Source organism: Carcharodon carcharias, chromosome 1, assembly GCF_017639515.1.
Source record: "Carcharodon carcharias isolate sCarCar2 chromosome 1, sCarCar2.pri, whole genome shotgun sequence".
Classification (NCBI taxonomy): Eukaryota; Metazoa; Chordata; class Chondrichthyes; order Lamniformes; family Lamnidae; genus Carcharodon; species Carcharodon carcharias.
This window is the reverse complement of record NC_054467.1, coordinates 143,440,459-143,454,757: the sequence shown is the minus strand read 5'-3', so window position 1 is coordinate 143,454,757 and position 14,299 is coordinate 143,440,459. Positions and strand designations below refer to the sequence as shown.

Here is a 14,299-nt window from a genome sequence, read left to right as displayed (position 1 = left end):
TCTATTAAGTTAGTTAGACACAATCGTTCCCTAACAAGCCCATGCTGACTATCCTTCATCAATCAGTGCCTAAGTGACAGTTTATCCTTTTTCTCGAATTGATTCCAATAATTTTCCCACGACTGAAATCAGTCTGACTGACCTATAATTTGCTGGCCTATCCCTCACACCCTTTTTCAATACTGATGCAGCTTTTGCAGGCCTCCAGTCCTCTGGTACCTCATCTGTATCTAGTGAAGATTGGAAAATGATCCTTCCTCCCTGGCTTCCTTTAACAACCTGGGATAGAATCCATCTGGCCATGGTGATTTATCCAGCTTCAATGATGCAGGTGCCTCCAGTACTTCCTCTCTCATTATGCTTACTGTATCTAATATTTCATGCTCCTCCTTCTTAACTAGAATATTCGCATCATTCCCCTCCCTAGTGAAGATAGAGACAAAAAACTCATTTAGAATTCTGCCCACAGCTTCAGCATCAACATACTAATTGCCATGTACATTTCTGACAGGCTTTATCCTTTCCGTAGTTATTCTCTTGCTCTTGATGAACTGGTAAAACATCTTTGGGTTTTCCTTGATTTTACCTGCCAATATTTTTTGTATCCTCTCTTTGTTTTCCCAATTTCCATTTTTATTTTACCCCTGTACTTTCTATACTCTTCTAGAGTTTCCACAATATTCAGCTTTCTGTGGCAGTATTAAGCTTTCTTTTTCTGCTTTATCTTAAACCTGTATGCTTCTGGATAACTGGGGCTTCTAGATTTGGCAGTACTACCCTTTTTCTCTGTGGGAACATGTCTACATTGTGCCTGTAGAATCTTGCATTGTAGAATGCCTCCCATTGATTTGACACTGTTTTCCCTCCTAGCAGCTGTATCCAGTCCACTTTCACCAGTTCACCTCTCAGCTTTGTAAAATTTGTCTTCCCCAAATTTAGAAATTTTACTCCTGTTCTATTTTCATCCATTTCCATAATGTTGCTAAATCTAACTGTATGATGGTCACTATCTCCATAAATGGTCCCCCACTGCTACGTCGTCCACTTGCCCAGCTTCATTTTCTAACCTCATTTATTTCACCTCATTTCTATATTCCCTCAGTTCTGATGAAGAGTCATACAAACTCGAAATGTTAACTGTATTCGTCTCAGCAGATGCTGTCAGACCTGCTGAGCTTTTCCAGCTATTTTTATTTTTGTTTCATTTTCTAAGGCTAAATCTAGAATTGCACACCCTCTCATTGGGCTTGTTATATACTGGTTGAAAAAGTTCTGTTGAATGCAGTTTAAGAATTTTGTGCCCTCTGCACCCTTCACAATGTTCATATCCCAATTGATATTAGAGTGGTTGAAGTCTCCAACTATTTATTGGCTTACTATTTTGCACTCAGAAATTTGCCTACATATTTGATCTCCTATCTCCCTTCCACTATTTGAGAATCTATAGTGCACTCCTAGCAGTGTGACTGCCTCTTTATTTCTGAGCTCAACCTATATCCTCACAATTGTAATTGTTCCTTTAGCCAATAGTGCTATACCCCACCTTGTTTTAATCCCACTCTCTATCCTGCCTGAAAACTTTACATCCAGGGATGTTGAGCTGCTATTTTCGCCCCTCTTTAAGCCAAGTTTCCGTTATAGCGATGATATCATGATTCAATGTATCTTCCTGTGCCCTCAGCTCATCGGTTTTATTTGCTATGTTTCTTACATTCACATATATATATTTTAACACTGCCCAATTCCTGTGCTGTACACTTATTAACCTGAGCTTCTTCTGTCTTTCAGAGTGACTCACTAAATTTCCATCTCCTGTTCCCTGCCCTGAATTTGCCCTCAGGTTCCCATCCCCCTGCTAACCTAGTTTAAACCCCAACTCCAACAGCATTAGCAAATCTCCCTGTGAGGATATTCATCCCTGTCCTGTTCAGGGGTAGATGGTCCAGCTTGTGCAGGTCCCACTTTCCTTAGAACCAGTCCCAATGTCTCAGAAATCTGATGCCCTCCCTCCTACATCAGTTTTCCAGCCATGTGTTTAGTCACACAATTCTCCTATTTCTATGCTCACTTGCACTTGAGACTGGGAGTAATCCTGAGATTATCACTTTATAGGTCCTGCTTTTCAATCTCCTTCCTAGCTCCCCAAAATCTGCTTTCAGGACCTCATCCACTTTTCTACCCCAGTGATTGGTACTGATGTGGACCACAACCTCTGGCTGATCACCCTCCCCCAGAAGTATGTCCTGCAACCGCTCTGTGACATCCTTGACCCTGACACCAGGGAGGCAACATACCATCCTGGAGTTACGTCTACAGCCACAGAAATGCCTGTCTGTGTCCCTAATGAAGCCCCTATCACTACTGATCTTCCCCTCTTCTTCCTCCCCTCCTGCACAGTAGAGCCGCCTGTGATGCTACAAACCTGGCTCTGACTGAACGCCTCCAAGGAATCAATGCCCTCACCAGTATCCAAAATGGAAAACTGATTGGTGAGTGGGACCCTAGGGGCCTCTTTCACTATCTGTTTAGCTAGTTCTGTTTGACTATCTGGCAGTCACCCATTCCTTTTCTGCCTCCAGGTTCCTAAGTTGCGGTGTGACTACTTCTCTGCACGTGCTATCCATGCAGCTCTCAGTCAAACACATGTGCCACAGTGACTCCAGCTGCTGCTCAAGCTCCAAAACCTTGAGTTCAAGGTTCTGATGACACTTCCTGCACATGTGGTTGTCTAGGACAACAGTTGCATCCAGGACTTCCCACATATTCCAGGACATAGATTCCACACAAACAAGCTGTCCTATCATGGCTTCAATTTACTTCCCTTGTGTTAACTTTATTTTACTTATACTACTACATTTTACATGGCCTTGACTTAACTTTATTTCCTTATTGCTTGTGTTTCTTACTAAAATCTAAGTGGCTCCTTCTTTCAAAAAGAATGCATTTTTCTAATTTTCAGCTACTTGGAGACCTTCCCTAACAGCAGCTTCTTACCAGCCGTTGAACTTATGTTTCTCCTGTGATGTCACTCTTGGATGTTTTCAAAACTCAGCCCTCTTGTGCAACTTTTCAACTCCTGGTCTCCTGCAGGCTGAGAAAGAAAAAGAAAGGAGCACCTCCCTCTCCTCTCACCGAACTCTCCTCCTCACCGAACTCACAGTAATTCCATTCTGTAACAGTTAGAAATTGTCAGTTAGGAATTTAGCGGTGCCCCATGCCTGGTCCCTATCCATTTTTCCATAATTTTATCCACACTCTTTTGTCTTTATTATTTATTACTGTAGAGAGAGTAAATCTTATTGCCATGTCCATGAAATAGAAACATTTTAATTTTACATCTGCCCACCCTCCCACATTTTTAAATCCACAGATACTACTGCATTAAAATTTCTTGTGCTTTTGGAAGATTTGCAGTAGTCTGTGATGGTGTACTTTGATACTTTTTACATCTAATAACTTTTTCACTAATCTCTTCAATAAGCTTTGTGTACTCATCATTAACTACCCCTGCATCCTAGAGTAGGGATTTTTAATCTGCGACAAGAGGGATGAGCAAATTATCGACTTAACTTTAAGGCAATTTGCTTTTTCCCACCCCTACAAATTCCTATCATCTGATGCCATTAACACTCCTAGAACATTCTGACTAGAGATATTAAGTTTTGTTAAAAGGATGCAATAATGTACTGATTATAAAGTCAGTAGATTTGCAATTGACCCAGAGACAAATTGCTTTATCATGTTCCATGCCCAATTTCATCTCTGCCTTTTTCCTGAAAGGCTTGCTCAGCAGCCAGGGTATCCCACTGAATTCTACATCTGGATGAATTAGCTGGGATAAGCCACTTTTTGTATATGGAATCACCACTCTTTTCAGTGACTTTACCACATCGTCATCCCCGAACTTGCAGCAAGTAGAACTTACACATTCCTTGACCTTACTTCGATCCTTACTACTGAATGAATTCAGATATCATTTCAGCCAATCCATTCCACATACTGTGGATGTACAACCACAGTCCAATTAAATTAATTTGTGACTAGTGCATTCATTACCAGACTAAAGCTTCTAGTGACCAGTGCAATTCCCTCAGACTTGATCAAAATCACCACCTTCACCTTCTGAAATTTCCACGTTGTGTGTCATGCATAAAAAATATGTGGAAATTGTCCTAACCTATAAAATTTCCAAATCACATTTGGTTAATAATTCCCCCGGCATTCCTGGGGTTCATTAACCTATTTTTACTCCATTTCTGACATCTGCCAGATCAGTCAAATAGGTCTCCATCCTTATTTCTGGTGTGATATAATTATATGCATACCAATGCAGACAATAACATGTACCTTTTAAGAAGCTGCATAGTGATATCACCATGTGTAAGACTGGAGAATAAAAGGTACAGCTTCTTGTTAGATGTTCACTATTGCCTGTGATCTCTACTGCAGATGTTCACTACTGTCTGTGACTTTGTATCAGTGAGACTTTATGTATACATTATGAGTCAGGTAGATAGTCAAGTAATCAGCCTATGTAACTGTTAGGACCCAGGCTAGATCAAGGCCTGTGCAGACCTGTATATAGTTGTCGCTAGTGATAAACTTCATGTTATTGTGTTTGACCAGAACCCTCAGTCTCAATATCTTGCTTAGCATAGAGACAGGTCCCTTGATGTATACATCGAGACCCTCAACATAGATGGTAGCAACAGACCGTAAGAGACCATGGCAATTTCTTTTGTCCATAATTATTCTGTTGTACTGATGCCTACACTCCATATCTTAATGGTCTCAATGCCGCAAGCATTGAACCCTCCATCTCCTGTGACACCACCAAGTGCCTCATGTGTGCAATGAAGATTGCTGTTGGAAATGACTGCTTTCCCAGCAATTTTTGAAAGCAGTCATCTGATCCAAAAGCATTTCTTTGAGAATTTAATCCCAGTTAAGGGCAGGGGCTTCTCCATGTGCAACACTTAACACAATCCAACAGTTTGAGAGTAAGCATTGAGCAGTAAAGTTCCAAATTGAATTTCTGCAATCTTTTATACAGTCTATTAAAGTAGATGATAAGCTTTTCAATGGAATAACCATCCATTTTCCTAAATCTATTGAAATCTAAACATGTTTTATAGATCACCTTTCTTACAAATTTTATCCATGAAAAATATTAGAATATCCAAATATACATCAGTGTCCACATGACAGGCATCACAAAATCTTTGCTATTCACAGAATCACAGTGCAGAATAGGCCCTTTGGCCCATCGAGTCTGCACCAACACGTGAGAAACACCTGACCTACCTACCTAATCCCATTTACCAGCACTTGCCCCATAGCCTTGAATGTTATGGGCTATTTATTTTGCTTTTGTCAGGAAGTGACAATGTCAACACTATGCCTTGTTTTCTCTTCACTAAAGACCTGACCACATATCCACTCAATTTTCCTGCTGGTCATAAGGTTCAGATTCAGAGAATATTGGTGGGTAATCACACCCTGACACTATACCTGCCTGCAACCATTTTATTTTCAGAAAAGTAACTCATTACAATCTTCTGTCCAAAAAAAAAAATATTTTCCAATCTTCACCTTTAAGCAACCATTCTCTGCTACCATATTAAATAGATTCAAGCCAGATTTACAAATCCATACACAGATCCTTTCCTTGTGGTAGGTTTTTTTACAGGATGCAGTATTATAGATCTCTGTTCCTAACTACAAACGTAGTGTGCCAGCTGATTGCTTTATATTCTTTCAAGTACAACAGTGAAACAAATAAACTAGTTAACTAATTAACAGCCCCTTAAAGGGGCATTGAAACAAAAATCAAAAAAATTAATAGAAGCTTAACAAATTAAATTAAAATAATGGTCTGAGGGCTGATGATGCACTCCAGACCCTGTGATGCTCGCCAGTTGTAGAAGGCCTCAATTGTACCAACTGACACCACATGCTCCCTCTCCAAGGACTCCGGGTGCAGACGAAACCATAAAAAGAGGCAGACAATCAGGTTGAACAACCCCCTCAACTTTCCGCTGCCTGGATCTGTTTATGGCCACCTTGATCAGGCCCAGGAGCAGACTAATGAGGAGGTCTTCCAATCTGCCAGTCCCTCTCTGCATCAGATGGCCAAAGATCAGGAGCTCAGGGCTAAAGTGCAAATAAAATTTGAGGCTCAGCACTCTCAAGTAATCAAAAAGGGGCTGCATGACCTTGCATAACCTATGTGCACATGAACATGGACTACTCAAGATCACAGAAATTATAGGCAGCTTGGGAGTCCATGAACAATCTTAAGCCAGCCACTTGAGCCAGCTCAAAACCATGGATGCAGTCGGGGCCCAGCGCCACATTTTTAAGGCTCTGGATGATTTTGACCGTGCGCTGGACGTTGACAGACACATGACATGCACATTCTTCTGGCATTATCCACCTCACTCCTCTGCCATCCAGCACATCCTCAACCCTGGTCACCCTAGCAGCCCAAGCCCTCTTTTCAGCCAGCCACATGCACCCATATTGGTGGATGTGTGGATTCCTGAACAGCGGCTCATGGACGATAACTGCTGCTCCTACAGGAGAGAGCTCCAGCATCAAGCAACCATGTTCCATACTTTGATCAGTTCCTGGTGAAAGACAGACAACTCCTGTAAGGAGGCATGGAGACCCCCCAAGTCTGTAAACAAGAGTTGCAGGTCATTATTGAGGCCGTGCATCTGGCAACTGGCTCCCTTTGTACTCTTTCGAGACATACCAATAAAAACAAATAAACTGATTAACAAGTTAACAAATTAATGGTTCCTTAAAGGGACACAGTAACAAAAATTAAAACTTCAACAGAAACCTACTTAAAATTGATTAAATTAATATTTTGGGTGCTGATGATGCATTCCAACCACTGTAGCACCCATCAGTCGCGGAGAACCATAAGATTGTCGGCGGACACCGTGTGCTTCCTCTCCGAAGATACCCAAGCACAGACGTAACAATGTAAGAAAGGCAGTTGGGACGAGCAACCCCCTCAACTGCTTGTTGCCTGAACCTATTTATGGCAACCTTGGCCAGGCCCAGGAGCAGGATAAATGAGGAGGTCTTCCAGTCTGCCTGCCCCTCCTTGCATTAGGTGGCCAAAGTGCTCTCCATACTCCTGGCACGGTGCTGGCATAGGTATGCGAGATCTATCTCCTCTAAATAGTCCTACTCTGGTATTTGCTTTAAACTAGTTTATTAACACTATATATAAGATAGGTAACAGACTCGCTATGTCTCTCCCGAGTGCAGAATGTTCCATCCTCTCCCTTGAGAAAGAAAGTCTAGATCATGGCTGCTGATGTCACTGATACATCAGAGCCTATATCACTCATTAACATATCTATTCTATTAACCCATTACACTACACCTCCCTGCAAGTATTTTATCAACTCCTTAACAATAATATGGAACAATGTTTTTAACTATTTACATTGTATTTCTGGAACTTCCTTGTACTGCTACAGATTCCACACCACTCCTACTCCTACTCCTACTCTTCCTCCTCATCATCCCCCATCCCAGCCAGGTCACTATTATGAGGGATTCAGCTTCCCACAGTGTCATCAACTCTCAGCTCTTTGGGTAGACGTCTTGGAGACATGTAGATGTTCCTCTTTTACTTGGATATCATCATGAGCATCTTTCCACTATTTCTGGTAATTGGAGTGTAGACTTATGGAATACTGAACTGTAAGGACCATAGATCCTTTTTAAAGAAAGACTGATCCCAGAGAAAAGATTGAAGGACATCCATATTTGGGCTCTCTTGAACTGGAAGAGAAGAATTTAGGACTTTTTGAGGAATGTTCTGCTCCCTCAATACCTGAGAAGATGAAGGATCTTCAACTCTAATGAAGACTGTCATCTGTACTGTATCATTCACTTCTGTTTTGAAGATGAGAAAAGTATTGAAGATCTGAAGTTCTATTGAACCTGGACGATGAGAAGTAAAACAACAACATTCCCATAGACGTTGCAGGAAATGAAGAAAAGATGAGTTCTCAATGACATTTCAGAAAAGATGTTTCCTTTCTGGATGCAGTGTTAACATTGCTACACTTTTTCTGTGTGAGGCTGCTCCACTGTGGGCAATAGGAAGAATTTTTGAGGATAAAAACAAGTCTCTACATTGGAATAAATCTCCAAGAGAAAATGAAGATGAATTTTGTGTAGAGTGTCCTGTAGATGAATATTCTGTGGATGAATATTTTGTACAGGATTCTGGAACTTTAGAAGCTCTGAAGATTCCTTCTTGGCTTCTGTGCTGAAGGACATCTCTAGAGGGAAGAAGACTTTCAGCTGGGGCTGAAGTATGGGCATCAAGTGACTTTCACCCATGGAAATAGCTGCTACCAACTGTTTGGCAGTGTGATTCTTCATGGGATGAAGCATGGTGATCTCCCTGAAAAGTCTTCATAATGAAACAGTGATAGACAAGGCATTGTTTTGGTAGGTTCAATAGGATAAAGATCAGAATGTTGCTCTGCTACAAGAAATGCAGCTGATGCCTTAAAAAAGACAACGGAGACTTCATCGGACTTAGCAGTAGGTTGTAATGGCGAACCGACCTCTAAGACCTCATCCCCTAACAGATTACTCGGTGCAACAATGGCCTCTTCAGCATCATTTTCTTCAGGAAAGAGCCAGCTCAGATCCAAAAGGCCTTAATGCAAATCGCCACTGTCTGCCGCAGTGCCTTCTGTATTCGCCACCTCTGGGCTAGCTTCATAAGGAACTGAGAGATCCATAACCTCAATATCCACTCGGGGTCTAGTAGATGGTGTCTCTGTGATGGGAAGGATCTCACTGCTTACTGACTAAACCTCTTCAGCTGCTGTTGGCTGAAAATCCATTGGTTCTATGTAAAGCTTCGAAGATTGTTCTATGAAATGTATCGAGTTGTTTAAATGCTGATCATCATCTGTTTTTTCCAGAATTCCCAGTAGTATGCCAACATCTCCATTAAAAAAGGATGTGCATTGATTGTGAACAACGTAGAGAGAATCACGATTTGTTGCCCCTTGTAGCTAAATGAAGCAATGAGCCTGTCTTTGGAAGGTTTGAGCCAACTGGACCTTGCAATTCGATATCTGATGGATGAAGGGATATTGACTGAAGCCAGTCGAAGTTATCAGCTAGTATGTTAATGCTAGCTCCAGTATCAATTTTAAAGTTACCATTGAAGCCTTTAACTTGCACTGTAACTGACCAATATTCTTGATTGAGACCATTTACTTCCCCTACAAACTCTAATTTTACCTTTGTCCTGATTTCCAGTTTCTTGCTTGGCGTGTGACTCACAAATATTCTCTTGCATTCTTCCTTGATTAAAGTTGTTGGACTTGCAGAAACTTTTGAAATGTCTATTCTTCCTGCACTGGAAGCACTTTGCGCCTTCTGCTGGGCAGTTTTTGCGTCTGTGTTGTTTCATTGCACCACAATGTAAGCAACTCAAAATGGCTGCTGTGGGGTTCCCCCCCTTTCACCCATTTTGGTAGGCTTTTGAGTTTGCAGGGCCGCTGCCGTGGGCTTACCCAGTCAATGGAGTCATCTATCATCCCTGAGTCGTGATGAATTATAGCCCAGTTTATCCCTCTCAGCCTGCGTCACATATTGAACCATTTGATCTAAAGTGAGGTCATCCTTAGTCTGTAGAAAGTCAGAAAGCTTTTCATCATGGACACCAATGACTATGCCGTCGCAGATGAGCTCGTTTTTCAGCATCCATACCCATAAGAACTAGCAACTCAACATAGATCTGTGAGAAACAATTTGACTGATTCCCCTGGTCTTTGGGACCTTTGGTTAAAGCACACTCATTCTATCACAATGTTCACTTTGGGTTAAAATACATGTCAAACGCTTTGAGAATGGTGTCAAAGTCTGCAGAGGACTCTTCCAACCCCTGCCTCAGGAGAATGTCATCAGCTACTGGTCCCAAGGAATAAATAAATGGACTGACCTGCTTTTTCACTTCAGCATGAAGGCCCGATGCTGCTCAACATTGGAGGAAGTGCTTCTTACATAATTTCCAATTTTGGGCTTCCTGTGGTCCCTCGAGAAATTCAGACAGGCTTGGAAGGGGCAGTGACTGCTCACTGAGTACGGACATTGTCACGTCTCTTCAGTTGGCTTCCCCTTCAGTAGGTCTGTAATTTGTGCTGCAACCAAGGTTTCCTTCACTTTCTTGCAGCGGTTCCATTGCTGGCACCAATTTATGGCTAGACTTGTGTCACTACTGCTAGTACCATGCTTTGTGCACTCTTGGCATGGTTGCTGACTTCTGGTATGCATGGCATTTCTTTGCTTGACAGAGCGTAGTCTTACTCTGGTGTTTGCTATAAACTGATTTATTAACATTATATATAAGATGGGTTACAGAGTAGATATATCTCTCCTGAGCACAGAATATTCCATCCTCTCTCTTGAGAGTCAAGCTCATGACTGATGATACTGATATATCACAGTCTACATCACCCATTAACATACCTATTCTATTAACCTATTACACTACACAAAGATAAAAAATGTGGGGTTGAAGTGCAAACAGCTTGGGGAGCAGCCCCCTCAAAGAATCAAAAAGGGGCAGCAACCTCACACAACCTCCATACATATGGAACACAGACTCCTCAAGACTGCCAAAAAGACAGGCGGCCTGGGAGTCAACGAACCACGTTAATTGTTTGCTGCACAGGACTGCTGCATGTAACAGCCTCCACATCAAATCCCTAACGGTAAAGGTGTAGGCGCAGCCAATGTAGGTAGAAGACAGCGAGGGTGTATCAAGGTGGAGGCACCTATGAAGTCTTCAAAAAGTTGGAAAAAGAAAATTGGCCACAGCTGCTAAGTCATCATTCTGGTGGGGGGCTCCCTGCACTGGATGGTATACGCTCACAACTTTGCTCTGAGGCTTGCTCTTGGGAGAGGTGGTGGAATTAAAGGAAGCCTCCCTGGACCCTTGGCCTGATCCAGCAGTGTCACCAATTTGCCCCTACTTGCTGTTAATTAGCTACCTGGGCCACTAGGCAGTACCGGTGCCAGTAAGATCCCACCACTGGAAAGATCATCCGGAGGCAGGAATATGTCGGCTAATCTACCTGAAGCAAAGATTTCTGATTTTCCACAACCCCGCCTCCTCCAAAGCCACATCTGTTGTAGCTGACAACATTCCACTCTGCACCAGCCACTTTCATGCATGGCTATTCGGTTTGAGAGGCCGGACCCTTTCTCCATTTATGAACATACGAAGAAGGAGCAGGAGTAGGCCACTAGGCCCCTTGAGTCTGCCCCTCCATTCAATGAGGTCATGGCTGATCCAAATGTGACCTCAACCCTAGCCTACCCCCAGTAACCTTTCACCCCCTTGTTAATCAATAATCTATCTAGCTCTGCCTTAAAAATATTCAAAGACCCTGCTTCCACTGCCTCTTGAGGAAGAGAGTTTCAAAGACACACAGCCCTATGAGAGAAAAAAAATCTCCTCATCTCTGTCTTAAATGAGTGATGCCTTATTTTTAAACAGTGACCCCTTGTTCTAGATTCTCCCACAAGAGGAAATATCTTCTCCAAGACATCTCAGGATCTTGTATGTTTTAATCATGTTGCCTCTTCCAAACTCCAGCAGGTACAAGTCTAGTCTGCTCAACCTTTCTTCATAAGAGAACCCACCAATTCCAGGTATTAGTCTGGTAAGCCTTCTCTGAACTGCTTCCAATGCATTTACATCCTTCCTTAAATAATGTGAACAATACTGTACACAGTACTCCAGATGTGGTCTTACCAATTCCCTGTACAACTGAAGCATAACCTCCCTACTTTGTACTCAATTATCCTTTCAATAAATGATAACATTCCATTAGCTTTCCTAATTACTTGCAGTACTTGCATACTAGCCTTTTGTGATTTATGCACTAAGACACCCAGATCCCTCTTCACCTCAGAGCTCTGCAATCTCTCACTACTTAGATAATATGCTTCTCTTTTCTTCTTCCTGCCAAATTGACAATTTCACATTTTCCCACCTTAAACTCCATCAGCCAGATCTTTGCACACTCACTTAGCCTACCTATATCTGTGTATAGCTTCCTTATGTCCTCTTCACAACTTACTTTCCTCCTTACCTTTGTGTCATCAGCAAATTTGGCAACCATTCCTTCAATCCCTTCATCCAAGTCAGTTATATAAATTGTAAACAGTTGAGATCCCTGTGGCACACCACTCATTACATCTTGCCAACCTGAAAAAGACCCATTTATGCCATTCTCTGCTTCCTGTTAGCCAGCCAATCTTCTATCAATGCCAACATGTTACCTCCATATCATGAGCTTTTATTTTCCACAATAACCTTTGATGTGGCACTTTATCAATTGCCTTCTGGAAATCTAAGTACAGTAGATCTACCGATTCCCCTTTATCCACAATAGATGTTACTTCCTCAAAGAACTTAAATAAGTTGGTTAAACATGATTTTTCTTTCACAAAACCAAGTTGACTCTGCTTGATGACCTTGAGCTTATCCAAGTGCCCTGCTAAAATTTCTTAATAACAGTTTCTAACATTTTCCCTATAACTAATGTTAAGCTATCTGGCCTGTAGTTTCCTGCTTTCTGTCTCCGTCCCTTTTTAAATAATGGAGTTACATTTGCTATCTTCCAATCTAATGGGACCTTCCCCAATTCTAGGGAGTTATGGAAAATTAAAACCAATGCGTCAACTATCTCACTGACCATTTCTTTTAAGGCCCTAGGATGAAGTCCATCAGGGCCCAGACCCTTGTCTATAAATAGACATCTTCCTATTGAAAGCTGCCAGTCCCCATTATGTCTGCATTCTCTGATTGGTCAGGAAATCCAGAAACAGGATGCTAATGCCACGGCTGAGTTAAAGAGCCATGCCAAAACCTGTTGACGTTAGCAATGTATGTCCAATCCACTACCAGCTGCCCCGCTACGGGCTGGTAATCTTTGTTAAACTTCTGCCCCTGAAGTGGCTCTCACCTCAGGGCAGAGGGAGTGGCTTCCAGAAGTCTGGCGCTTTCATTAAAGAGAACTGTTGGGCTCATACCTGAAGCTCCGTCAGCTAAAAGGCCTTAAGGTATCAGACTCTGTCATTTTCTGTAGAGGTAGTAACATTTTCACCCATTTCTTGGCAACACGTTGGTGCTGGATTCAGGCTCAGATGTGCACATGCATGATTTAGGTCATCACAGATTTAATGGTACCAAGGAAGTTTTGTAAGCTCTATGAAAGTATTCTATTCAAAGTGATGATTAGCAGCTGCCACGCCAAAAGTCATTGTCCATGGAAGCTCTTTCTGGTATGTTGATGCTGCTGTTATTCCCAGGTCGACACAGCAGTTCATGTGGCTGGTGGGCTTCTCCCACTTATCCATATTTCAACCATACCCATGGAAACCATCTCCATGCCCACAAATGAAACTGTTGCCTCCGATCACTGTTCTTTTGATGACTGGGCTCTGTGATTTTAGTTCAGAGATACTTGAGTCATTTCTCCCCACTCCATGTAGCTCATGTTCTCTCCCTCTGTTCCATTCCTTCATTCTCATTAGTGCTGTTACAATGTTCCTGATTGTATAGCTAATTCCTTGCAGTGATGGTTCAAGTGAAGTGTCAGGGTGCAGTTAGTAAAGAAGTGATAACAGCTGTGGGTCTGGGCAATTATCTTCATGCAAGATACAAAAGGCAGAACATCCTGTTTAGCTGTAAGCACAGTGAGATTTTCATTAAAAGAAAGAGTAGGTGATTGTAAGGGCATTGCAATACTTTGAAAAAGTATAGGGATTTGAAACTATGTGCAGAGTTTAATTTCTGACAACCCCCACCCACCCACTACCCGGAATGGGAAGGGAATGGGGTTTGAAATGCCTGCCATGTTCCCACCTCCAATCCCCTCCCCACCACCACCAGCTAAGTCAGTGGCCGGGAAAGTTGATGTTGACCTTCCCACCTGGAGGCCCATGAAGGGTCTCACCCTACCACCATTGGCATTCACCAGCTCTTTGGTGGGCTCTTTGCCACATGGGGAGACCACCACTTGTACCTTGATTGCCCCCCTGTAAGTTCAAGAGGGGGACCCTCCTGATTGGGCACCCTGTATCCCAGTGAGAGCCCCCTGGTGGAAAGGCCGCCCTCACTAAAAGATCACTCCCTGCCCCCAGCAACACGTCCCACTTCACACATGTTTTCATGGGCCCCCATCCTGTCTCCTGCTCCAGGGCCTGTTGCAGTCCTTGTAGTGGCTATTTC

The 14,299-nt window shown here is 42.5% G+C and overlaps 1 protein-coding gene across 6 annotated transcripts in view; it reads left to right on the top strand.

The window, feature by feature from the left end:
* The window catches only part of LOC121282359 (BTB/POZ domain-containing protein KCTD8-like), a 346,025-nt gene that overhangs the window by 286,917 nt on the left and 44,809 nt on the right, over positions 1-14,299 (top strand). The window contains exon 3 of one of the 6 annotated variants that reach the window (XM_041196096.1): positions 10,686-10,723. The exons of the other annotated variants lie outside the window; for them this stretch is intronic. Within the exon in view, the coding sequence (XP_041052030.1) occupies positions 10,686-10,723 (38 nt within the window). The remainder of the gene's footprint in view (positions 1-10,685; positions 10,724-14,299) is intronic. 6 annotated transcript variants of the gene reach the window in all.